Source organism: Rhinatrema bivittatum, chromosome 1 (assembly GCF_901001135.1).
Source record: "Rhinatrema bivittatum chromosome 1, aRhiBiv1.1, whole genome shotgun sequence".
Lineage (NCBI taxonomy): Eukaryota > Metazoa > Chordata > Amphibia > Gymnophiona > Rhinatrematidae > Rhinatrema > Rhinatrema bivittatum.
In genome coordinates this window covers 143413391-143440093 of record NC_042615.1, presented here as the reverse complement: position 1 = coordinate 143440093, position 26703 = coordinate 143413391, and the positions used below count along the sequence as shown (strand labels likewise).

Here is a 26703-nt window from a genome sequence, read left to right as displayed (position 1 = left end):
GAAGGCAAGAGAATTGCAAGCCTGCTAATCCTGAGACTTAGAAACAAAGTTACTTAAACAAACCGTAGCAGAGGAATGAACAGTTTGCCTGTTGTAACTGCTACCAAGATACAGAGCACAATATCTAAAATCTATGCAGAGTACTTCACCTTTAATAAATTTATAACTACTTGTTTCTTAGTATCTTTGAACCAGTGCTCTGCAATTTTGTGCATATAAATCATTTTGTGTGTAGAAAACATGATTTGTGAAATAAAGCAAGATTTTTGTGCACACAAAATGCTTTCTGTGCACTAAGCATTTTTTTGTGTGCCCAAAGCATGTTTTTCTGTGCATAAAATTCAGACTACAGGTCTCAGCATGAGACCTCTAACTTTAGCCCTTAGACATAACATTAGCTCTGGAAACTTTACTCTGCCTTTCTAGTGCTAAGAAAACAAGTTAAGCCAGCACACCTCTCTGCATTGGAGTGTAATAGCTAAATCCATCATTAACTTGGGATTTGCATAAGAGGGCGCTAACTCGTATGTACACTGTTGTGAAAAATCCCTTGCTACATCAGCTGTAAAATTTGTGCACAGAAAATGTGTGCCCAATTGCGGGTTAAACCTTTGCTTGCATCAGGCCCTGGATTACTAATCTGCAACCTCTTTGAGCTGTGTGGAAAGTCTGTACAGAGTTGATTAGTCACATTACATTGAAGGATGGCTTCTGATCTGCCTGTTAGTTGATTCTCTGCCGCCATCTTTTGTTTTTGCAAAATTCATATGCTTGCCCTGTGGCACCAATCATTCTCTGTACGTACCCGGATCAGTCCATATTCCTGATTTTGCCTCCCCACCAGCAGATGGAGACAGAGAAAGTTCTGACAGACTCTGCCTTATATACCTAGGTGCCACCCACAGCCTGTCAGTATTACTCTGTCTCCAGCGGATGGTAGGAGTGCTCAACCCACAGTCTGTGATTGCTTAGTATAGTTAGTTAGCTTCAGGTGGCCAAAGAAAATTTTGGGCTTAGTTTTAAATTCAATTTGAGGGGATTTTCTCAAAACAAAACAAAAAAAACTATAGAAGACAGCAAAGCCACAAAGGAAGATCTCCTCAGCCTCCCAGGGGAAGGGGCAGTAGTCTTCCCCCCCCCCCCCCCCCCGGTTCGTGAGGCGGCTGTGGTCGAGGACCCGATAGCTATTTCATAGCAGCTTAGGGGTTGACACCGGGGAACCCGGCTCACTCACCCCAGGAGACTTCGTGGCAAGACCTTATCTGTACCGGGCAAGTAAAAAAAAAAAAAATTACTGCTTCTGCTTTTTGTCTTGGCTCTCCCTTCCCTCTGGCGGTGCTTGCTTTGATTTTATCTCTCCCACTCACAGGGCTTTAAAAAAAAAAAAGGGGGGGGGATTTGATTTGTTTTCTTTCTCTTTGACCTGACATGCTGTGGAGGTTGGCGTGCCAGGGGTGCAGCTTGGCGCGCACCCGTTTGTCGAAGGACAGTTTGTGCATTGCTTGTCTGCCTGGGGGAGGGGGGGTGTCATGTTGCATGTTACTTCAGTCTCCCACGCGTTCGGGGAGCTGCTGGCTGGTTCTTCTGTCTCATTCCCGCTAAATGCGGGAACGGGCACCATTTTGGAAAGTTTCGGCGCAGCAGCGCTGGCCGCATCGGGGGAAGGCATTTTACCACCTGCACTATTGCCTCAGTGCCCGTGGGGGGGCTAATTCAGCTTGCCCTGATCCGTCTTTGCTAGGGGGTGACCCTATAGAGGAGGAGGATTCATCCTCCTCAACCTCCTTTAATTCTGATTTTATACTTTAATTATACAAGGCCTTTAAGGCCAGAAGAGCCTCTAAGAAGCAGAGCTTGGATAAACTTTCATCCTCGCTGTCCAAGCAGAGGGCGGATTAGGGGCCCCTAAGGCTAAGCGCCCCTTGAGGTCCATGGCACCACAGGACAATTCGGATTCGTCCTCGGATTTCTCTCGGGACCGCAATGATCAAGACTTGCCCACCCAATCCCTGGGGGGTAAAGGGTGAGGGGGGACCCGCAGCAGAGTGCTGCGCGAGAGTCCCATGGCGTGGAAGGAGATGACCCTAAGGTGGTAAGATTATTCCGAGGGGATGAACTGGCGCTTCTTATTCCAGCTATTTTGAAAGAATTAGGCATTGAGATGGTGCAGGACCAGGCGTCCCTAGGGTCTATGGACCCTGTCTTTTTGGGTCTGAGGGGCCCTCCTACAGCTTTCCCTTTCCATTTCTCAGCGATGGATCTACTTTACAGGGAATGGGACACCCCAGATATGGGGCTTAAAATCTTGAAAGCGATGGATAAGCTTTATCCTCTGCCAGAGGAGGCTTTGGCAGTTTTCCAGGTCCTGAAGGTGGACGCAGCCGTAGCTGCAGTCACAAAGAAAACTATCCCGGTCGGTATGGCTCTCAAGGATCTGCAGGATCGTAAACTTGAGGTGCAGCTGAAAAAAATCTTTGAGGTCTCTGCGCTGGGGGTCCGGGCAGCGATGTGTAGCAATTTCGGTTTGAGAGCTGAGTGCCGATGAGTGCAACAGCTGCAGGCAAATGAGTCTCTCTCTCTGAGGAAGAAGCTCTTCAGGCAGGGTGCCTGGAAGCGGTAATAGCATGTAGTACGGATGCCCTTTATGATCTTTTACGGACGTCTGCTCGCTCCATGGTCTCAGCGGTTTCGGCCCGAAGATTATTGTGGTTGCGAAACTGGGTGACGGATGTGTCTTCAAAATCACAGTTGGGCTCTCTCCCTTTTAAAGGTAAGCCGCTGTTTGACAAAGAGCTGGAAGACATGATACAGACCTTGGACGAGAATAAGGTCCATCGTCTGCCAGAAGAGAGGCCAAGGGCGAGGGGATCTTTTCTTCTAGGTCACGCTTTCGTGGAGGTCGTAGAGCTCGTGTGCCCCGCACGCCCACCTCTTCCTTTTGACAGAGTGCTGGCAGGTAGCATTCTTGACCTCTGTCCTTTTGATGACTATGTTTTGGTAGGCCTGGTAACTCCCAGTCTACCTAAGGAGAAAAGGCTTCACAATGATGGGCAGCCAGTACATTCCTCTGTTCCAGCGGTAGGGGGGCAGACTGTCCCTATTTTACTAGGAATGGACCAAGATCACTTCAGACCAGTGGGTTCTCTCTGTGATAAAACACGACTATGCTTTAGATTTTGCACTCCAGCCGTGACAGCAGTTTCTGATCTCACCATGCGAGTATGCCACAAAACGTCGAGCAGTAAAACTGACTTTGCAACACCTTCTCGACCTGGGTGCCATTATTTCGGTTCCATTTACTTCGTGGTACCCAAAAAAGAAGGGTCCTTCCGGCCCATCCTTGATTTAAAGCGGGTCAACAGATGCCTGCGAATTCCGCATGGAGACGCTTCGGCCAGTCATCGCTTCAGTTCGTCCGGGGGAATTTCTAGCATCTCTGGATCTAACGGAGGCGTATTAGATTGTAGGGATCAGGGAGGATCATCAAAAGTTCCTGAGATTTGCTGTTCTGGGTTGGCACTATCAATTCCAAGCTCTGCCCTTCGGTCTCGCTACATCGCCCAGGACATTTACCAAGATCATGGTGGTGGTGGCAGCACAACTCCGCAGAGAGGGTTGTTCGTGCACCCCTACCTGGACGATTGGCTGATCCGGGCAAAGTCGGAAGTACTTTGCCACGCAGCGATCCAGTGAGTGTTGCAACTTTTGAAGGCGCTAGGCTCTGTGGTGAATATGACCAAAAGTCACCTAATTCCCTCCCAATCGTTGGAGTATTTGAGAGCTTTGTTTGACACTCAGAAGGGAAGAGTCTTTCTAACGTCCGACCGTATTGTTACGTTACAGGGACAGGTGAATACATTGCTTTCCAAAGCTCGACCGAAGTTCTGGGATTACTTGCAAGTCCTAAGTTCTATAACCTCAACTCTGGAGCTGGTTTCATGGGCCTTCGCTCATAAGAGTCCTTTACAGTCAGCTTTGCTTTCCCACTGGAGTCCAGACTCCGAACATTTCCATCAGTACCTGCCTTTGACGGACTCTGCTCGTTCCAGTCTGCATTGGTGGCTGCTCTCGAACAATTTGAGCAGAGGAGATCCCTTGGTGGTTCTGGATTGGATGGTTGTGACCACAGATGTCAGCCTCTCTGGCTGGGGTGCAGTTTGCCTGTGGAACTCTGTGCAGGGGCATTGGACCCCGGAAGAATCTCTGTGGTCCATCAATTGCCTGGAGACCAGGGCAGTGCGGCTGGCGTTGCAGACATTCCTTCCGCTGCTCAAGGGAAAGTCTGTCAGGGTGCTGTCAGACAATGCAACCACTGTGGCTTACATCAATCGGCAGGGAGAAACCAAGAGTTGGCCAAGTGGCAGAAGAAGCTCGTCTGTTAATAGGCTGGGCGGAGCAGCATTTCCTCATCATAGCTGCATCCCACATAGCCAGGGTCGACAACGGTCACATGGATTTTCTAAGTCTGCATTGTCTCGATCCAGGCAAATGGGAGCTGGTGGACAAAGCCTTTCAACTCCTCTGCGACAGGTGGGGGCATACCTCACATGGATTTGATGGTGACGCTCAAGAATTTATTTATTTTATTTATTTAGAGTTTTTATATACCGGCAATCATGAAAACATATCTTGCTGGTTTACATAGAATGGGGGTGCAATAAAATACATAGAACTTAAGAACAAAGAACTAGAACTGTGGTGACAGAAGGTACAGTTACATTTAACAAGGTGGCCAAACTTGGAGTAGGAAAATAGAAAAGAGGATAGAAAATGGTTAAACAATATACAATTTAAATGTAGTATACAAAATAGATAAATGTTATAAACAAACGGCAAGGTGATTTAGGAGTTATTGGATTGTGTCATTGAGTTGTGTCCGGAAAGGCTTGCTTGAATAACCAAGTCTTAAGTTTTTTCCTAAATTCCAAGGCTCTTCACTTCTTTGCTCATTGCAGAGACACAGGAGCGGAAGGAGTTGGATGTTCTAGTTCTTCCCTGGCCGGTTCTACTGTATGTATTCCCTCCTTGGCCTCTAATAGGCAGAGACACCCAGCAGATGTGATCTTGGTGGCTCCCGAGTGGCTGCAAAGGCTGTGGTTTGCGGATTTGCTCAATCTGACTGTGGACTGTCCCCTGCGGTTTCCTTCTCTACCGAACCTGCTCCATCAGGGACCCGTCTGTTTCGACCAGGTTGATTGCTCCTGTCTAGCGGCATGGTTTTTGAGAGGCAGCGTCTGAGGGGCAAAGGCTATTCCAATGTGGTGGTCACTACTCTCTTGCGATCGCATCAGACTTCCACTTCTTTCTTATGTTCATGTCTGGAAAGTCTTCGAATCATGGAGCGTGGCCCGGGAGGTTGTGCGCACCCGGGCTTCTGTGTCGGATATCTTGTTTCCTTCAGGCAGGATTAGCTAAATGATTGTCCTGTAGTTCCCTGAGAGTGCAAGTGGCAGCTCTTTGTTCTTTACTCGGGACCATTGAGGGCATAGCGCTGGCCATGCATTCTTAAGGGCGCCAGGCATTTGCGGCCTTGGGTGAGCTTGCCATATCTTAGTACTTAAAGCTCTGTGTGCGCCACCCTTTGAGCCTTTAAAAAGAGCAACCTTGAAGGATCTAACATTGAAGGTGGTTTTAGTGGCGATTTCCTCTGCTCGCAGGGTTTCCGAGCTTCAGGCGTTGTCATGCAGGGAACTTTCTTGAGGATTTCAGATTATCTCCTTGCGGACGGTTCCTTCTTTCCTACCAAAGATAGTTTCCGCCTTCCATTTGAATCAATCTGTGGAGCTTCTGTCATTTTCCGCACTGGACGGGTCGGATCCTCTTTCTTAGGATTTGCAGAAGTTGGAAGTTCGCAGGGCTCTGCTCAGTTATCTTGAAGTTACTAATGATTTTCGCGTTTCAGATCACCTCTTTGTGCTCTGGAGTGGTCCAAAGAGAGGTAACATGGCTTCTAAGACCACGATAACCCGGTGGCTGAAGGAAGCAATCAATTCCACATATTTGCTCCATGGTAGGCCCTTGCCAGTGGGCCTTCGGGCACATTCGACACGATCTCAAGGCGGCTTCTTGGGTGGAATGTCAACAGATCTGCAGGAGATCTGCAATGTCAACAGATCTGCAGGAGATCTGCAGAGCGACTACAAGGAAATCCTTGCATACTTTTGCGAGGCATTACAGACTTGACATCCAGACGCTAATTTTGGAAAAGGTGTGCTCAGAGCGGGCCTCTCCAGATCCCATCCCAGGTAAGTAGAGCTCTGGTACATCCCAGGAGTCTGGACTGATCCGGTTACGTACAGGGAAAAGAAAAATGGTTCTTACCTAATAATTTCATTCCTGTAGTACCACGGATCAGTCGAGAATCCCGCCAGTTTACTACATAGAAGTAATAAGAACATTAAGAACATGCCATACTGGGTCAGACCAAGGGTCCATCAAGCCCAGCATCCTGTTTCCAACAGTGGCCAATCCAGGCCATAAGAACCTGGCAAGTACCCAAAAACTAAGTCTATTCCATGTTACCGTTGCTATTAATAGCAGTGGCTAATTTCTAAGTCAACTTAATAGCAGGTAATGGACTTCTCCTCCAAGAACTTATCCAATCCTTTTTTAAACACAGCTATACTAACCACATCCTCTGGCAACAAATTCCAGAGTTTAATTGTGCGTTGAGTATAAAAGAACTTTCTCCGATTAGTTGTAAATGTGCCATATGCTAATTTCATGGAGTGCCCCCTAGTCTTTCTGTTATCCGAAAGAGTAAATAACAGATTCACATCTACCCTTTCTAGACCTCTCATGATTTTAAACACCTCTATCATATCCCCCCTCAGCCATCTCTTCTCCAAGCTGAAAAGTCCTAACCTCTTTAGTCTTTCCTCATAGGGGAGCTGTTCCATTCCCCTTACCATTTTGGTAGCCCTTCTCTGTACCTTCTCCATCGCAATTATATCTTTTTTGAGATGCGGCGACCAGAATTGTACACAGTATTCAAGGTGTGGTCTTACCATGGAGCGATATAGAGGCATTATGACATTTTCCGTTTTATTCACCATTCCCTTTCTAATAATTCCCAACATTCTGTTTGCTTTTTTGACTGCCACAGCACACTGAACCGACGATTTCAATGTGTTATCCACTATGACACCTAGATCTCTTTCTTGGGTTGTAGCCCTAATATGGAGCCTAACATTGTGTAACTATAGCATGGGTTATTTTTCCCTATATGCATCACCTTGCACTTAATCACATTAAATTTCATCTGCCATTTTGATGCCCAATTGTCCAGTCACGCAAGGTCTTCCTGCAATTTATCACAATCTGCTTGCGATTTAACTACTCTGAACAATTTTGTGTCACCTGCAAATTTGATTATCTCACTCATCGTATTTTTTTCCAGATCATTTATAAATATATTGAAAAGTAAGGGTCCCAAAACAGATCCCTGAGGCACTCCACTGTCCACTCCCTTCCACTGATAAAATTGTCCATTTAATCCTACTCTCTTTCCTGTCTTTTAGCCAGTTTGCAATCCACGAAAGGACATCGCCACCTATCCCATGACTTTTTACTTTTCCTAGAAGCCTCTCATGAGGAACTTTGTCAAACGCCTTCTGAAAATCCAAGTATACTACATCTACCGGTTCACTTTTATCCACATGTTTTATTAACTCTTTCAAAAAAGTGAAGTAGATTTGTGAGGCAAGACTTTGCTTGGGTAAAGCCATGCTGACTTTGTTCCATTAAACCATGTCTTTCTATATGTTCTGTGATTTTGATGTTTAGAACACTTTCCACTATTTTTCCTGGCACTGAAGTCAGGCTAACCGGTTTGTAGTTTCCCGGATCGCCCCTGGAGCCCTTTTTAAATATTGGGGTTACAGTTGCTATCCTCCAGTCTTCAGGTACAATGGATGATTTTAATGATAGGTTACACATTTTTACTAATAAGTCTGAAATTTCATTTTTTAGTTCCTTCAGAACTCTGGGGTGTATACCATCCGGTCCAGGTTGGTTTGTTTTCTCATCTGCAGAACAATTGTTACCCTGTTTACTGGGTCTGGTTTACAGTTGGGGTCAGTGCTCCATTCGTGTTTACAGTTCTTGTATATAGTTAGTTTGGGTTGCGAGGCACCTAGGTATATAAGGCAGTCTGTCAGAACTTTCTCTGTCTCCATCTGCTGGTGGGGAGGCAAAACCCAGGAGTCTGGACTGATCCGTGGTACTACAGGAACGAAAATTATCAGGTAAGAACCAATTTTCTTTTTTTTTTAATAGGGCAGATCTGTGGAACTGAAATGCTTTTTGGTAATGTTTCAGTTCTAAGGGTTTTTATAGGAAGAGTATCTGGGCAGGAGGAAGAAGTCCTGCTGTTCCTGAATGAGTCCCACTCTTGTCTGTTTTTGCAAAATGTAACTGGTGGTATGGTGTCTTGGCTGGAGGCTATTTCTAGGGGTCTGGAAAGCACTGGTGTCTGTCTGGGACCTACCTCTATTTTTTCCCTTTTTAAGTATAGCCGAAATTAGCTTCAGGATGCTAATTCCCTACTATCACATCACAAACAAGACATCTTCCCCCTCCTGAAAACACATGCTGTCTTGAGTCACTAGTAAAAGCGATTTTGAAATTGGATATTGCTACAGATGGAAGATCTGAGGGCTCTGCCTGCTAGATGCTACTTCTCTTCTCCATAACTTCCCAGTATTGCTCTTCCACCTGTCCCATCTTGGTCTTGCTGAGACTTCTATTGAGGAGAGGAGGAGGTAATATGGAGAGTGGGCAAGAGGAGAGACCCTGCAGAAAGGAGGATGTGGGAGAGGATATACAGGACCTGGAAGGAGGGGGAGATCCTGAAGCGCGAGAGGACACTGAAGGTGACCAGTGGCAAGATGTGAAGGGTGGAGAAAGTAAATCTCGAGGAAAATGGAGAGCATGGGCGAACAAACCCAGGTGCCAGGGCTGGGTTCGTATTTCAGCCTGGCCTGGAGGTGACACTGGTGGGGGTGAGAGGGAGGAGAGGCAAAAAAGCAAGGCTGGCTGAAGGGGAGAAAAAGAAGCTGTGAGAAAGCAATTGCAGCGAAGGGGATAAGGCAACGATTGAAAATTTGGACACAATGGCACGTGCAGAATTTCTAAAGGTGCACTTGACATTAAGCACAAATTCCCAAACTGTGTGTGCTATGTGTCAGGTGTAGGAGTGAGAATGAAGCTTTGCGTGTGAGTGAAAGAGGTCTCCTTTGTGTATGTATGACGGAGACGAGAGTTGTGGGTTGCTGTTTGTGAGAAGGTGACTTGTGTTTTTTAGGGTTTGTGTTTTTTTTTTCCCCAAAGACCTTTTTTTATATTTTATTTTTTTTGTTTTGTTTTCTGTCGTAACTCATAGCAGCACCATCAGCTGAAAGTATGACATTTCCTAGTACTTGGTAAGACACATAATATATCGTGAAGCTATTTCATTTTTGTGTTGGTAAGGGAGATGCTGTGTGAAATAAAAGCTCCCTGGGGGATTTCTGTGCAAATGTGGACCTCCACCTGCCCCACTCCTGTGCAAAATATTTTCCTTTAGCTGCACAGAATTTATGAAGCTTGAGCATGACCAGGTAAAGAACTGGCTCCATGAGTGGATGCATCTTTCTGCTTGCACAGCTGGGCTCTGCAAGCTGGCAGATAGAGGAACCAGTGTACCTGCGGGGCGGAGGAGAGGAGCTGGTTTAGCTTACTGACAGGAAGGGGGGCAGGCAGAAGCATTTCCTGGTGCACAGGGAGGCATGGGCTGCCCCTCCACCTACAGCTGTCTGCCTTGCACATGCTCCAAATCCTCCTGCCTCTGCTGATGCCCTACCTTGAGGACCAGGCTGTTTGGATCCGTCTGGACCTGTAATGGAAAAATGTCAAGTGTTTGCGCCCCCATGCGAATCCAGTTTTTTTTCTTCCTCTTCTACCCATCTCCTGTTTTCTTCCTTCTCACCATCCCCAAATTCTGCATGCTCTTACTTAATGCCCACCACCCCAGTACCAGGCTTCTCTTATACCCCTCCACATTACAGATTCCCTGCTGCCACCTCTCTCCCCCCTTGCTCCTCTAATCTCAGATCCTCTGCATCTTCCTCCTTCCCTCTTAATCCAGGGTCCTCTGCCTCCTCCCACCAACCTATCCCATATCCTCCTCCTCCTCTTACCCTCTTCCTATCCTGGGCCCTTTCCCTGTTCACCTCCTTGGTCCTCGATGGTTAATATCCATGGACTTGCGCCTGTGTTGCATGGTTCTGCTGTAAACAGTCCTGCAGTGCGAGCTGCATAGGCAGGTCCTGCAAAACAGAGAGGGTACCTGTGCAGTTCATATGGCAATACTGGAGCCGCACAGCAGAGGGGAGGCTAAGGCAGTGTGAAGCAACAGCGCTGACCTTGTACTGCTGGGGCTGGGAGAAGCACCCAGGGTTTGGGACAGTGCCTCAAGCTCTGCAAATACAGAGACATTCTTTACTTTACAATTTAATCCTTTTGCCAGCACAAAAATGACTAAGGGCCCTATTTACTAAGCTGCAACAATGCATTTGCTTGTGGAAAACAGCATTTTTGCAGGGAAAATGGAAACCTGGAATTGCAAACTTGTGTGTGATTTCCAAGCCCCAGAATCTGTATTTAATCAAGCATGCCAATGAGCTGTGTCACATGCAAAGTAGATTTTTGCCATGTCAAGGAGTAGCACAGTGCAAGGAAAACGTTTGCCTACCATTCTATTCTAGGAATACCTCAAGATACTCCTGGGGCACTTTCTTGTAAAGCCCTCCTACTCGTCCTGTCCAAAAAATCTCTGATCTGTGAGTCCCCCTTGGGCCATAAAAAAAAAAGTTACCTGGTTAAGCCTTGCCACCATGTAGCAAGGTCCCTCCCCTTGGGGAAAACATATCCCCAGACACTCTTGAGGCTTACTGGCAAATCTCTGATCTAATAGGGGCAGAAGCACCCACCATATTCGCTCCTACACCACCAGTAACATTTTGAAAAATGGTGCCAGCTGATCCCAGACTCTTCTGCATGTAGGGAGTGTGAAGTGGGGTCTCGCTAGGGAATTTGGGATACAAAGGGAGAGACTCTCTTGTGGGGTCTTGCAGGTCCTTTAAAGGATGGCAACCCTGGTTTAGGGCTTTGGAGGGGGAAAGGGGTTTGAGAATTTGAAAATCTTATAGCACCATGGCTGGGAATCTGCAGGATTTACTACCCTATGTTATTCTCATATTGCAGTTTGATTCTAGTAGTAATACATTCACAGTAAAATGCTGATGTTTTACCACAGCTTAGTAAATAGGGCCCATGGTGAGAAAAACCCGAAGGCTCTGTGTTCTTTATTTATTATTTAACATTTTTTATATACCGAGGTTCTGGTAACAATGTTACTAATCACTTCGGTTTACATATAACATTAGGATGACTTAACATATGAGTCTTACATAGAACAGGAAAATGAACTTGGAGAAAATTGAATTAAATAATACATAAAAAGACAACAATATTCTGAATGAAATATTTTCTGAATGAAAATATTGGATTATAGGGAATTGCAAACAGTGAATAACAAATATTGTAGGGCTTTGATAAATGAGCATGCAGAATTCTCCCAGGAGTAAATAGTGGATTTCTGTGTCTTTGCTAATTTTAATTTGTGCCATTTTTACTTTTTTCCCCCTTAATTTTCAGATTTTTAAAAAAAAATGATCACACTGTTGGTGATCATTTTACACACAAACTCCACAGCAATAGACAAATACGCACTTCTGTGTACTTAGATGCTGAAACGGATGCCAGCTTGCATCCAGTTTAGTAAATATAAGTGCCTGTTTTTCCATTTTACTCTTCTTGTCGTAATACCACCGCACCATGGGCTTCCTTGTGCCCACCCTTTTGAAACGGGGTGTGTATGTGTTACAGGAGAAGCTTTTATTTGTTCACCAATTTGAGATATGAATTAACAATATCTTGATTCTAACCATGTATTAAAAAAAAGAAACCGATAAATTTACCATTTGGATACCTGTGGAAAATGCATGCCATTCTTAAACTTTCTGGCTAGCTGAATGCTGACTGAGAAACAAGTGTGGATGTTCTAGTTTTGCATGTTCTTCATATAAGAACTGTAAAAATAAACTCCCTTCTGTACATGTTAACCAGCTTGTAGCAGACCATCAGGTCAAGTCACTCACTTCAGTCACCCTGAATAACCTAGGAAAAATCACTAAATCATCACACAAGCCTTTATGTGAGCTACATTTTGACCACATTTGGTCTTGAGGAGAACAATTTTTTTTAAATTATTTATGCAGATTTCATTTATATTACAAGAGAAAATATTGTATAGGAAAGGAAGAATGAAATCTAGAACATTACAGACATTATATAATAGGAATACAATCATTTCTTACAGTTCCAATATAGTCCACAAAAAGGAACCCTTAACACAATTCTAAGAAAATCCCTAAGGAAATAAAAAGGGCAGTGAGAATAAACGGCTATGTGGGGGGGAAAGCAGGCAAAGAAACTCGCACTCCCTCAGGTTGCAGAACCACTTGTTCACTAAGGAACAAGGGCAATTGTGAAGGAATATAAAAACCATATGAGAGGCCCTTGAATTTTACAAGACATTTATAAGGAACCTTTAGAAGAAAATTAGTCCCTATTTGTAGCACTCTGGGTCTCATCAACAAGAACGGTTTCCTTTTCATCTGGGTATACCTTAACTCTAAGATGGGGACAAGGATCTAATCGATGCTTAAAATAACCTTAAAACCCAGTCAAAGTCCAGCACAAATGAAACCAGCGTAGTGGCTGCCTCAGTCGGCACTCTCCTTTTCCAACAACTGCACAGTATCCATATTCGAGGGAATTTCCTGAGAGTCCACTTGGGTTTCTGTACCATTTTGTTATTTTTATGTTTTTATTATGTATGTACCCTATTGTTGTTTTTGTTTTTATTATGTATATTAATGTTGTAAATCGCCTAGGCCTCCCTGTGGTAGGCGATCAATAAATTTGAATAAATGAAATGAAAAATGGGGTATGATTTAGATAGAGGAGGAACTGCTTGTTCTGGAACCATGAGTATGTCTATTAGATATTTCTTACTACATCTTTCAGCAAAGGATAGGTTTATGTTAGGAAAGTTAAATAAATAAAATGTTTTTTCCCATGGGTAACGTTTTCCAGACTTTCTAATTCTGCAAAAGCTGATTTTCTTTCATCAAATGTTACTGGGTGGATCTCGCTCCTTGAACCTCCAGTTCAACTCCTTCAATCTTTTGTGTAAACGTCAGGTTAGAAGCTTCTAGAGATGTTATCCTATTTTCATTAACTTTCTCCACCAGAGGTTTAAGTTGTAGAGTAAACAAGGCCCCTAAAGTTTCAATAGCTTCCCATATAGTTTAATGAGTGAAATGTTTTGGTCTTACCAAAAGCGGTTGCATAATGGATTGTTGCGACTCGGTGGCCGGTGAAGGAATCGTCTCTGCCTGACGCTGGAAAGTTCCCTCCCATCGGTGAACCAGCAGATTCCATTAGAGCGTCCTCTTTCCCCCTGCTCCGCTCCTCTCGAGTAGCACCTCACCCCGCACAGAGTTGCGAGACAGTGGCATCATTGGCGTGCGCTTCCCCCATCAGAACGATCGGGTCTCTGGAGGCAGTGGACAGCGTGTATTTCCATCGGGTCTGTAATGGAGGTGTCCATCAAGACTGGGGGATAAATCCTCTTTAGCCCTCCATTTTTGCCCAGTTTGCGGCATTGTACAAAGGTCATTTTAGCAGGCAAACGGACAGCACGCCTGCTGTTGTCACTGCAGATGCCATTTTGGATCCCCGCCTTAGAGCAATTCTGATTGAGGACAGTATTTAAAGTTAAGAATACTCCTTTCTAGTATCACTACAGCCAGCTATCCAGGAGTGGTGGGTGGGGGAGGTTTAGCCCTGCTTCCAAGACCGTAGGCTGTCCTCTGTTCTTGGCTCCATAACTCTTTATGGCATTTAAACCCCCTACTTTTTCCAAATGATGTCTAGTTGCTGAAAACTAAAGGGTGATGAGAGCCTGTAAGAGAGCTGCTGCTTGTGGGATGGAAGGTAGCAGGAATAGTATAAAAATTTTTTTTTAAACTATCAAATCATTTTAAAACCTCTTTAAGCAGCCGCTCTATAGTTCCCCCTAAACATCTGGCAGCAGCCAAAATATCTCTTCATGTAGCGATTTGATTGGATCATCAGTAATTTTATTATACAGATCAACCCTCTTGGACAGCTCAAAACATATATAATAAATTATCTAAATAATATACTTACACCCATATATATTTCCATGGCTCTCAGTGAGGGCCACAAACGGATCTAGTTTTCCGGCTACTGACAATATCTGATGTATCTGCATACTCGGGATCTAAGCACATGGTTTAGTTATCCTAAAATTAGATTAGATTATAGTCCCCAAGTACCAGAGTTGAGACACCGAACATATACATCAAAAAGATATGCAAGCAGCAGCTGTTTAAATAAAATAGTTTCTCCTTAGATTGCCTTTGTATAGCAGGTTGCATATATTGAAACACACACAGGATGTCCCCATATTAGGTTGTGCAAAGACACCCAAGGAACAAGGATGCTCCACTGTTCTAGCTTGTGAATCCAGCGGCCTCTTAGCTACATATCCCACCCACACTGTATGGAAGACCAAGCCACTTTAAAGACTAAAGTCTGAGCAGGATTATGGTGCTACAATACCCTGTTTCTGAGAAGTTTTAGAAGAACAAAAACAAGGGAACCCCCCAACAACAAACAAGCTTAAATTCACGTGGAGCCAGACTGCATGAACAACCAAACCAGTGTCTGATCTGAACAACTAACAGTAAACGTCACAAAGTGAGGAAACCAAGGAGTCTATGAACAGGGCCTACAGTGATGCTAATCAAGATCAACTTTAAAATGGCAAAGGAATCAAATTGCTTCCTATCACAACTGTTCTTATTAAACACCCATTATATTACAGTTCATCCATTAATCTCTCATTAGACTGTAACTTTCAAAGGCCATACCAGATATTCTCAAATGCACTACTACAGAATGGTATTCACAAACATATTTATCTGAACAATTTTCAGGTGGCAGTGTAACCTAAACTGTGCTGCAATTCCAATTAGCTTGCCAGCACACAGTGTTCTTTTAAAAGCTTAAAAAAAACCAAGACAGCGGTACCTTTGTACTGCTCAAGCTTTCACAAGTGCAATTCTAGTATACTCAAGTGTCATCAGTTAAATTATGAAGTTATTTTTCAAATATTTTAAGCAGTGCCCTGCAATCGCTCTGATCTTAGGAAGGAGCATGCCAGGTTGAAACGGTATGAAAATTCCCTCAGGTGCCACAATGCTTCGTTGGCCCCTGTGACATTATTTGTGACGTGTAACATTTTGTGATAAGTTTTGAACAGACTGCAGTGGACAGGTGTCAGTGACTTGTAGGTCTGTGAGGAGCGGGTGGCAGGCCTCTAAGCGGGAGGTGTTGCCAAAGCAGATATGGGTTCTGGTAGTCTGCTCAGACAGGAAGAGACAGATTTTGAAGAGGCTGTTGAGAAAGGAATGGCATTTCTTGGCAGAGGACACGCACACAGTGGCTTGCAAAAGTATTTGAGCCCCTAAAAAGCAGACTTCTGTGGATTACAAATGCACTTACACAAATTTATCCAGACAGCATGATTATTGCAAACTAGTGTGCTCTTAAAGTAAATTTTCAAAGTGTCAGTTATTTCTTTACATTTTTTGTAAAATAAAGTTGAAAAATGCTGCATGTAACCCCTATGCCACGCAAGTTCCAAATTCACACAAGTGAAAGATATTGCCCTAGTAATTGGCTTACAGTTCATCTCTCCCTGTGAATCATTAAAATAGGTCAACTTTTCTGAATAAAAGACTTCCTAATTCCAAACTGAATCTGCAGGAAAGCTGTGAATTCTAAGGGAATCAAAGACAGTTACAGACATGCACAAAACAGGAAAAAAGCTACAAAATAATATCCACGTGTTTGGCTGTCCCAGTCGGCACTGTTGGATCAATTGTGAGGAAATGGAAGCTTTATCTTACCGCCCAGACACTGCCTAGACTAGGCCGTCCTTCAGAACTCAGCTTCAGAGCAAGAAGGAGCCTTGTGAGGGAAGCCACAGAGAAGCCAGCAGTCACTCTGAAGGAGCTACAGAGTTCAGTGGCTGAGACTGGAGTGGAGGTGCACCAGTCAACCATACAACTTCCATGCAGGCCAGGGTGGCTAGAAAGAAGCTATTACTGAAGAAAAACCACATCAAAGCATGTCTGAAGCTTGTCAGAAAGCATCAAATTACCCAGCTAAAATGTGGGATAAGGTTTTGTGGTCAGAGGTGATTAAAAATAGAACTTTTTGGCCAAAATTCAAAACACTATTGTGTGGCATAAACCTAACACTGCTCATTTCTCAGCAAACACCATCCCAACAGTAAAGTATGGGGATGGCAGCATCATATTGTGGGGATGCTTTTCCTTAGCGAGGACTGGGCATCTTGTTATAATTGAAAGATGGATGGCGCAACATACAGGGAGATACTGCAAGATAACCTGCTTCAGTCTGCTGAAAAACGAATCTGTCACTTCCTGCCTGAGCATACTATCAGAATTCATATCTGCTTTCTCATCACCTCCTGCTTAGCATACTACCACCTGCTCCTCACAGGTCTGCAACTGATTTAACACCCATCCATTGTAGACTGTTCAAAACTCAGTACCATGGCTTACTTTCTTCCTCAGCTATATTAAGATCTTGTTCTCCTACTTTACTACATTGGCTCCCCATCCACGTCTGATTAAAATTCAGATTGCTTGTACATGCATTCACTCTGTAGCACCTTGCCACTTCTCCTCTCTTCCCAGACTTACTCAGCAGCCAGGCTGCTCTTATTTATGGCCTTCTCCATCACAAAGTCTCTGCTTCTAAACATGTCATGCTCCCCCTTTTTGCCAGATTCAAATCCAGTCTGGGCACCTCTTTTGAGGTAACTTTTAAAATGTGCTTGACTGTAGCCAGCTTATCAGATGGTAAGTATTAAATAAATCAGCATGAACTTAATTATTCTTAACTTAACCTACAAGCTGCTTCCTCATATAGACTCTCAAGAGACTCTGCTTCTTGCAACTAGCCTTGCTGTTTTTAACTCAAAGGCCACCTCCCCCATGTTTCTTTGTTTCTGACTTTCAGGCCGATACAGTACAGTGCGCTCCGGAGCGCACTGTTAGCCTGCTCTTGGACGCGCGTTTTCCCTTACCCCTTATTCAGTAAGGGGAAGAAAACACACGTCCAACCCGTGGCACCTAATAGCACCCTCAACATGCAAATGCATGTTGATGGCCCTATTAGGTATGCGCGCGGGATACAGAAAGTAAAATGTGCAGCCAAGCCGCACATTTTACTTTCAGAAATTAGTGCAGACCCAAAAGTAGGTGCTAATTTCTTCCGGCACTGGGAAAGTGCCCAGAAAAGCAGTAAAAACTGCTTTTCTGTGCACCCTCCGACTTAATATCATGGCGATATTAAGTCGGAGGTCCCGAAGTGTAAAAAAAAAGTTAAAAAAAAAATAAAATATTTGAATTCGGCCCGCAGCTGTCGGGCCGAAAACCGGACGCTCAATTTTGCCGGCTTCCGGTTTCCGAACCCGTGGCTGTCAGCGGGCTCGAGAACCGACACCGGCAAAATTGAGCGTCTGCTTTCAAACCCGCTGATAGCTGCCGCTCCGGGCTAAAAGGCGCTAAGGACACCTCCTTTTAGCCCATAGCTCTCCCGCGGACTTTACTGAATCGCCCTGAAAGTTAGCTCCTAAGCTTCGAGAATCAGGGACTGTGTGTGTTTTTCAGCACATCTGATGGTGGAAACAAATTCTAACGTCTAGAACAAATCTGAAGCAGAACATCTGCCTACTGATAGTCCAAGTATTGGGGAAAAAAAGGAAAAATGAGGAGGAATGTCTACTACGTCCCCAGCCAATCACATTGGGCTGATCTGCATATTAGGGACTTTGAAGGATAGTGGCTGTGCATCTGAAGTCAGTCAGATTTATTTAGTTTGAAAGCTAAGGATACCTCACCAACTGGGGAGGGATCTGTTTTCAGTGTTAATTCCATTTGGATGTAATTTTTTTTTTTTCTTGAATCATGTTCTTCCCCACCAGTCTCCAGCTGCATCAAACAAAGGCGTATATAGGCCATAAGAATGGCAACAAAATGGGCTAAGTATAATTAACATGCCAATTTTCAGTGGAGTACCATAAATGGGTCTGCTTTTCAGGTTATCCAAAGTGAATATGTATGAAGTGATTTGCATGCACTGCCGCCATTGTTCACAAATATTTCATGAATGTTTATTGTGGATATCCTGAAAACCAGACCTGTTTGTGGCACTCTAAGACTGGAGTTGTCTACCCCCGCTGTTGAACAAGAGGTCATGATATGAGGCTTAAAAGGGGTAGATGGGAGTAACATTTCTTCACAGACAGGTAGCACATATATGAAATGGCCTCCCAGGACAGATGCTGGAGGCAAAAACTAACCAAATTCAAGAAAGTGTGGGATAAATACAGAGGATCCTTAGTTGCGAAGAAGTGAGAGCGAAGCCAGAGATCATCTGGAGTCTACAGCATTGCCTCGGGAATGAAATAGGACAGGCAAGATGATGCCTAAAAAATAGTCCTTATAGTCTATCACAATTAAGTATTTTTGTGTTGTACTTGTGCTTTTAACATTTGGAAAGAAAGTGAAAAATGTTTCACCTTTTGTGTAGAGGAAATCTTAAATTTGGCTCCAAGGACGGAGTGAAGGAACTGCACAGGAAAGTTGACGACGTGTGATAGCATGAGACAGAATTTGCACTTTTTGCTTATGGTTTGAACACAGTGCCCGCTGGGGAGCAAGATAGCACATAGGATAATTCAATTTCTTGCGTTTGCTAAGTTTAGCACTACAGTTTACAAATTTCAGGTTTTGTTGGCTGAACCCCCTTTGATTTGAAAACTGAAATCCTTTGCGTCCTTGTACAGAAGTGGTAATTCTTGGCAGATACTGTGACAGGATACTACTTTTCCATTATTTAAAGTCTGGCTTTCCTCCTCACTTCTTTGCAGTTGAGGATGCCCTGTGCTTATCCTATGCTTTCTTGAATTCTGCCATTTCCTGATGATGATTTCCTTTTCTTGAGTCCTTCTAGACCAGTTCAGGCCTCACCCAGGAATATGGGTGCCACAAGCAAAGTCACACAAGATGACTAGATTGTCTTTTTTTTTTTTCTTGTTCATTCCGTCTTCATCCTCCCCTGAAGGGAGAGTGACCTTGAGGGACCAAAAAAAAAAAGGGAAAGACATAAAATAAGAGGGCAAAGAGAGACCTCCTTGGTCCTTGTCAGTTTCCTTTGGCAGGAGGATACTGGCAAGTGCCTACAACCACTATCCCTTTATGCCCAAAAATGAAGTCATGAAAAAGGTGTGCCTTCTGTCTGTGACAGCTGAGGAGTGTGGAAATCCCAAAAGTAATAGATGGTCTAGTAGGAATCAAGGGGAGAGAATGATCAGGTAAGAACAATTTTATCTTTTCCATCTAACCTGTTCGCAGTATTGTTCACAGATATTGAACAGAACTATTCCAGGACAGATCCCTGAGGCACTTGCTCCACTAATCCGAGTGAATTCTGTTTACCATCATCCTCTGTTCTTATATCTCCCAGCCAGTTTCTAATCCAGACCTCCCCTTGGGGAATTCCCCCCAAGCTGCTCAGTTTATTTAGGTATCTGCCATGTGGGACAGTATCAAACTCTTCTGATTTCTCTGGTCATGCAATTAGAGATTGAGTGAGTGGATTTGACTGACATGATCTTCTCTGGTAAAATCTTGCTGCTTTGGATCCTGCATCCCATTGGATTCTAAATCCATCACTAGTCTTTCCTTTGGTAGTCTCTTTGTTAAAACTCATCTCTTGTTTTTGTTGTAGTTGATGACAGAATTTATAAAGTAAAATGAAAAAGGTCTGTGATGTCTCTTGACAAGATAAAGATGTGTGTTTTTGTTTTTTTTTTTCTTTGTTTACAGATTTTCAGCTGAACTCTCATCTATCAACACTGGCAAATATTCACAAGATATACCACACTCTAAACAGGCTGGTAATGTCTGCGCACTTTCATCTTTATCATAACTGGTATTTGCTTCTTGCACTAGAGCAGAGGTGGCCAACTCCAGTCCTCGAGAGCCATGATTAGGCCTGGTTTCAGATATCCACAGTGAATATGCATATATGAGATTTGCATGCACTGCCTCTGTATGCAAATCAATCTCATGCATATTTGTTATGGATATCCTGAATTTCTGACTCTCAACCAAAGTTGGCCATCCCCTGCACTTGATTTTTTTTTCTTAGCATCTTTTGGGTTTGTAAGTGAACATATGGGACCATTCAGTTCCTGTGAATATTAACTAGTAATCCCTGAAGTGGCCAACAAAAGGTAACTGTCCAGATTGAATTCCTTTTCAGACCCCAAGTAGAAATAGTACTTATAAAGTATTTATAATACAAACCTACATCTTGTCATTTCTACTTGTGCATGAGTATATGCAATGCCTTGCACCAGATTGAGGATGGCAAAACAGCAGCCATGTTATACTCCAAGATCAGGTCCAAAAAATGGAGAGAAAAGTATACACTTATCAAAAGGTGCACTCTGTGCTTTCTGTGGAACACACATCAAAAAGATTTTTTTTTTAAGAGCTCAAGAATCCAGTATATTTGACACAACCAATCTTAGTAGCCTGTTTTATTTTTGTTGTGGGTTCCATGAAAATAGTACTAGCTGTGATCACTTTCCTTGACAGCATTTGTTTCATGATTATGCCCAGGTAGAGAAAATGGTAAAAGATCGAACAGAAGGGAGAAACAAAACAAAACATCCAACCGTTTCAAAGGGGGAAAGGTGGCTGTATAAACTCAATGATTAATTCTGGGATTCTCACAAATTATAGGGGGTATTCATTTTCTACAGTGTAGAATCATAGGTTTCCCACTAACCCTTCCTCCCCCAAAAGAAGAATTTTAAGTACAAGTGTACATAAATTGCATCTGTATAATACAAAAAATTCAAAATGTCCAAATGACTATCAATTACTCGCATATAAACAAGGCTCAGAGTTCAGATCCCCTATCCAGGGCCAGTCGAGCTTGAGCACACATCAAAGGTGGCATGCACGGGCTCGGGCAGGGAATACGGCTGCTGCTACAGTGCCAGCCTGTGCCAGCCAGCCAATGTTGCTGAGGGTATGCCTTGGAATACCCTCTCTGGGCCTGGTAAAGGTTACCAGCACCACCCGAGCAGCCTGCCCATGTAACGGTAGGAATGGAAGACAAACACCATTGTAAGACTAAGGGAGAGAAAAGATTAAACAAGTTTAAGGTGGTAATACTAATTGAATGTCTCAGAATTCAGTGATGCTAAACCAGCCCAAGCATGTCTGTTTATTTCGCTCTGCCAGCAGATGGAGAGGGGACACAACCCTTTTTTTTGACATCAGTACTTTTGGTGGTGCAACCCAGACAATAGCCAGCATTCCTGGTCTCCAGCAGATGGTAGAACATACTATACTGATGCAGCAGGATCCCCAGCTGCTATGTTTCTTATTTTGGCCAACCTGGTGGAACATTTTGGTAGTCCTGCCCCCTAGAGCAGCATTGTGCTGTTTCCTAGGTTTCTAGGGCACACTTAAAAATTCCCTAGGCTAATGTACTATGGGTAAGGCTTATAGCTTTCCCTAGGTTAACCTACAAGCCTTGCAGCTGGCTCTAGGTTTCCTGCAAGAACTTTGAGCTGGTTTTGGTGGGAATTAGGGGGGTTAGGGGAGAGGCTTCCTTTGTAACTTTCTGCCGGCAGCCAAGGAGCAAGACAGCATAAAGGGTAAGAACTTTGCGGTTGAGAACAATGGTGTGGAGATGTTGGCTTGGCTCACCTCTGGATTGGGGCCTGTTGGATTTTTAGCTCTACTCCAGGGACCTTGCCGAGCAAGGGGCTGTATCATGTCCAGCTGAAATTTTCTTTGCATAGAGGAAGTCTGTTTTTACACAAGCATCCAAAAGTGCCTAGATCCAGCTGGGATGAAGGCTCCTGAGATTTCAGTAGAAGCATTTATTCCGAGCCTTTCTGCTATGGCTGAGGCCTGCATGGCCCCTTTGTGCCTCTTGACACAACGCTCAACGCTGGTGGGAATGGCCACCATTTCAAAATTTTCCTACAGTTTGTTCCAGCTTGCACTGCCTCCCGACTTACTTTATTTTGGCCTAGTTGAGCTGCCAGCCTTGTCTCCAGAAGCGGAGCTAAATTCTGAACAACTCCTGGTCTTTCTGTACCAGAGACTTTATTCCCCTGAATTCTTTAGAATTTTATACTAGGTCTTCTGTGCTTAACAGAGGCCCCCAAATGCTTTGGATTCAGTGTCTGCCACAGATGCTCCTATTTTAGAGGACTTAGGGGGCAAAATGTTCCAGATTGTAAAAGGAAGTGTGCTGTGTGAGGGGAGGGGGGGGGTCTGGGGCTTTGTGAATGCCCCCGGATTTTGGAGCTGGACCTAGATAGCCGCCTAGGTTTTTTGTAAGAAGGAGTTGTCATCCAGTGGAGAGGATGCCTTTGTCATTTGTTTATTCCACAAAGATGAAATTGCTTCTGTTGTATCTGAAGTGGTTGCTTCCCTTAGAATGTTAGATGCTAAAGTCTAGGTAGACCCCTATATGAGATCTACTTCTCCAGGTAGTCCATAAATCTTCAAAAGTCTTTCCCCTTTGTTCGACTATGGAAGAAGTAATTTGATGGAATAGAAATCCTCTGAGGGTGGTGTCAAAGCTTTGAATGAGCTTTATCTGCTTCTAGCAGAAGTCATCCAGTTTTCCAGATGTCTTGGGTTGATGCCTACAAAACAACTATCCCTGTGGTAGGGGCTTTTACTTGTTTCCATTTATATGCCACTTGTACCTTATGGATCCTCAGAATAGAAATATTGAGGTTCCGTTGAAGCAATCTTTCATGACTTGACAGTGCATTTGCCCATCTGGGGGGGATATGTGTCTTGGGCACTCTTGCACTGGGGTACAGCACCTCCTGGAAAGCAATGAGGTGGGCCGTTTAGAGTCAGGGCTACTTTGACTGGCAGATGCCTTGTATGACCTTATCAGGATTTTCTCTTGGTCTCTGTCCTCTGCTGAGGCAGCTTGAACATTGTTATGGCTCTGGATTTGGGTGGCAGACATTTTCCTAATTCTGGCTTAGCAAGCTTCATTTTAAGGGGTATCATCATGGAAAATACTTTGAACTCCTTGGCTCAGTGTGTGGCAGCAGTCAAAAAAGGAAATAGAATGTTAGGCATTAAGAGAAAAATGGCGAATGTCTTAGTACCTCTATCACTCCATGGTGTGACTGAACCTAGAATACTGTGCAATTCTGGTCGCTGCATCTCAAAAAAGATGTTGCTGAAATTGAAAAGGTACAAAGAGGGATGAGCAAAATGATAGGAGGATGGAATGGTTCCCTTATAAAAGGCTAAAGAGGTTGGAGCTGTTTAGCTTGGAGAAGACGTCTGAGGAGGATATGATAGAGATCTATTAAATGAGTGGAATAGGACATCTGAATGTTATTTACGCTTTCAAATACAAAAAGTAGGGGGACATTCAATGAAGTTTAAGTAGCACATTTAAAACAAATTGGAATCTTTTTTTCACTTAATGCACAATTAAGCTCTGGCATTCATTCCCAGAGGATGTAGTAAATGCATCTATAGTGCAGCTGGATTAAAAAAAAAAAAAAAAGTTTGGACAAGGTCCTGAAGGAGAAGTCTATAAACTGTAATTAACCAGATAGACTTGTGAAAAGCCATTATTTATTCCTGGGCATTAGCAGCATAGGATCTATTTACTGTTTGGGATCCTGTCAGGATATTTGAAACCTAGATTAGCCATTGTTGTAAACAGGATCCTGGGCTTAATGGACTCTGGGACTGAGCCAGTATGGCAATTCTTATGTAAGGGGCAATTGTTTGGAGAAGACTTAGAAAAATTAGACAAACCAAGCCTTTGACTCCCAGAGGACAGCGCTCACTCTTCTTTCTGAGCCAACATAGACTAAAGCAGCAGACTTCCTCTCAAGCTAGCAAGTTTAGGGGTAGACATTAGTCTTCTTAGGGAGCCCGAAAGCCATGAATGACATTGCTAACCCCTCAGGGGCCAATAGCATTGCCCAGTAAAAGTCAGCAGGTCTAATTGATGCCAGTGTTTTGTTGCCTTCAATAGTAATGCTCGACGTGGACCCACATTACTTCAGACCTATGTGACTCAGAATGGCTACTCGCTAGAATTCGACTGTCATGTTTTCGACACCTTCATGGTATCCCCATGCATGTCATTTGTCAAGAAGTGGGAGAAAGAGACTATTTAAAACTTTTATGCCGGTATTAGTGGTCACATCATACTATGTCCTGGAAAGACGTCAGGGCTTGCAAGTTGTTGTACTGGTATCATGTGAAGTTCAAGATAAGTCGGTTTCATTTCCTTTGTGGTTCTGAAGGAGGACAGTTCTTATAGACCCATTTTCGATCTAAAAGGGGTCAACAGAGACCTCCTTATATCCCATTAACTTACGAAACTCTCTGCTCTGTAATTGTGGTGGTAAGACAGAATGAGTACCATTCATCTTTAGACCTTTTGGAGCCTTATTTTCATATTCCATCAGAGTGGAGCATCAGTTTCTGCATACTAGGAAAGCATTTTCAGTTTAGAGACAAACCTGCTATAATCCTCGGAGACTTTAATTTACACGTAGATGCTTCTCCACAATCCATCAACTGCCAAACTGTTCTTTCCTCTCTCAACCATTTGGGCTTTACTCAAATTATCAATAGTTCTACCCACAAGGCAGGCCACACTCTGGACCTCATCTTTATTAACGAACCCTTTAACATTCATACTAACCCAACTTGCTCACCAGTACCATGGTCAGACCACAAAGTTATCCACACAACCCTCAATATCAACAACACACCACCTCAAACCACTAACAAAACCACCATCCACTTCAGGAAACCATGCTCTCCAGACATACTCAATGAAAAGATGTCTGATGCATTAAAGCAACTAGATCTCACAGACGCAACAACTGCAACTACCTCTTGGATCAATATTAACAATAAAATTGCAGATCAAATCTGCCCAACTACAACCAAAACCATACAACCTACACTAGACAATAGGAAACCTTGGTTTATCCCCGAACTTAAATCCCTCAAACAATCTCTTAGAAAAAAAGAACAAAGCTGGAGAAAAAACCCAACCACTTCAACACATGCCATCTACAAATCCCTCCTCAACAACTATAGGAATACAATCCTTAGAACAAAGAAAGAATTCTACGGAAAAAAAATACACCACTTTATATTCGACTCAAAGGCTCTTTTCTCCTACGTCTCCTCTTTAACCAAACCATCTCCTCCTACTATCCCAGACCACCAAGCTCTCAACAAAGCAAACGAACTAGCCAACTACTTCAAAACAAAAATCACCAACCTTACCCAATCAATCACATCCAACAGCCTTACCCTAACACACCATCTCACATCCTTGCCGCAACAAACCACAAGCCTGGATTCATTCGAGCTCACTTATTCACTGGAGATTGAAAACACACTCAAAAAATTCAAACCTTCCTCCCACCCATCTGACCCAATACCAACAAATGTCCTCATCGCCATACCAAACACCATCTCAAAACCAATTGCAGAAATTATCAACACATCCCTTTCTCAAGGTTTAGTTCCTAACCAGTTAAAATTGGCAATACTGAAACCATTACTAAAGAAACCAAACGCTTGCCCATCAGACCCAGCTAATTTTAGACCCATCGCAAACTTACCACTTATCGCCAAACTGATGGAAAAAATTGTCAACAAGCAACTGTCAGATTATTTGGAAGATCATAACATTCTATCCCCAGCTCAATATGGATTCCGAAAACACCTAAACACCGAATCACTCTTACTATCTCTCACTGACACAATCCTCGTTAATCTGGAGAATAAACAATCTTACCTGCTCATTCTTCTGGATCTTTCTGCTGCATTTGATACGGTAAAGCACTCTACTCTAATAGACCAACTAGCCAACATAGGTATCAAAGGCACAGCCCTTAGATGGTTCCATTCCTTCTTAAGCAACAGATTCTACAAAGTAAGGATAAACAACAAAGAATCGCATCCAATCCTGACAGAGCAAGGAGTCCCACAAGGATCATCACTTTCACCCACCCTCTTCAATATCTACCTCCTCCCTCTCTGCCATCTACTCTCAAACCTTAAGCTTACCCATTACCTCTATGCAGACGACATACAAATCCTCCTTCCGATCACAGAATCCCTTCAAAAAACCATCACGTACTGGAACGAATGCCTACAGCCCATCAAAAACCTACTCTCAAGCCTCAACTTAGTATTGAATGCTAATAAAACCGAAATGCTCATTGTCTCCCAAGATCCACGCACAATCTCTTCCAGCCTTTCTCTACCAAACACAAACAACTCGTTCTCATCTGAAGTCAGAGACCTTGGAGCATGGCTAGATAATCATCTAAACCTAAAAAAGTTCGTAAACAATACC

The 26703-nt window shown here is 43.6% G+C and overlaps 1 protein-coding gene across 2 annotated transcripts in view; it reads left to right on the top strand.

Annotated features, from left to right (window-relative positions):
- DCUN1D4 (defective in cullin neddylation 1 domain containing 4) overlaps positions 1–26703 on the top strand; it is a 123979-nt gene that overhangs the window by 6104 nt on the left and 91172 nt on the right. For both annotated transcript variants that reach the window (XM_029587861.1, XM_029587869.1), the window contains one exon: positions 20121–20191. In XM_029587861.1, the coding sequence (XP_029443721.1) occupies positions 20121–20191 (71 nt within the window). Of the gene's footprint in view, positions 1–20120; positions 20192–26703 lie in introns of those variants that run through there.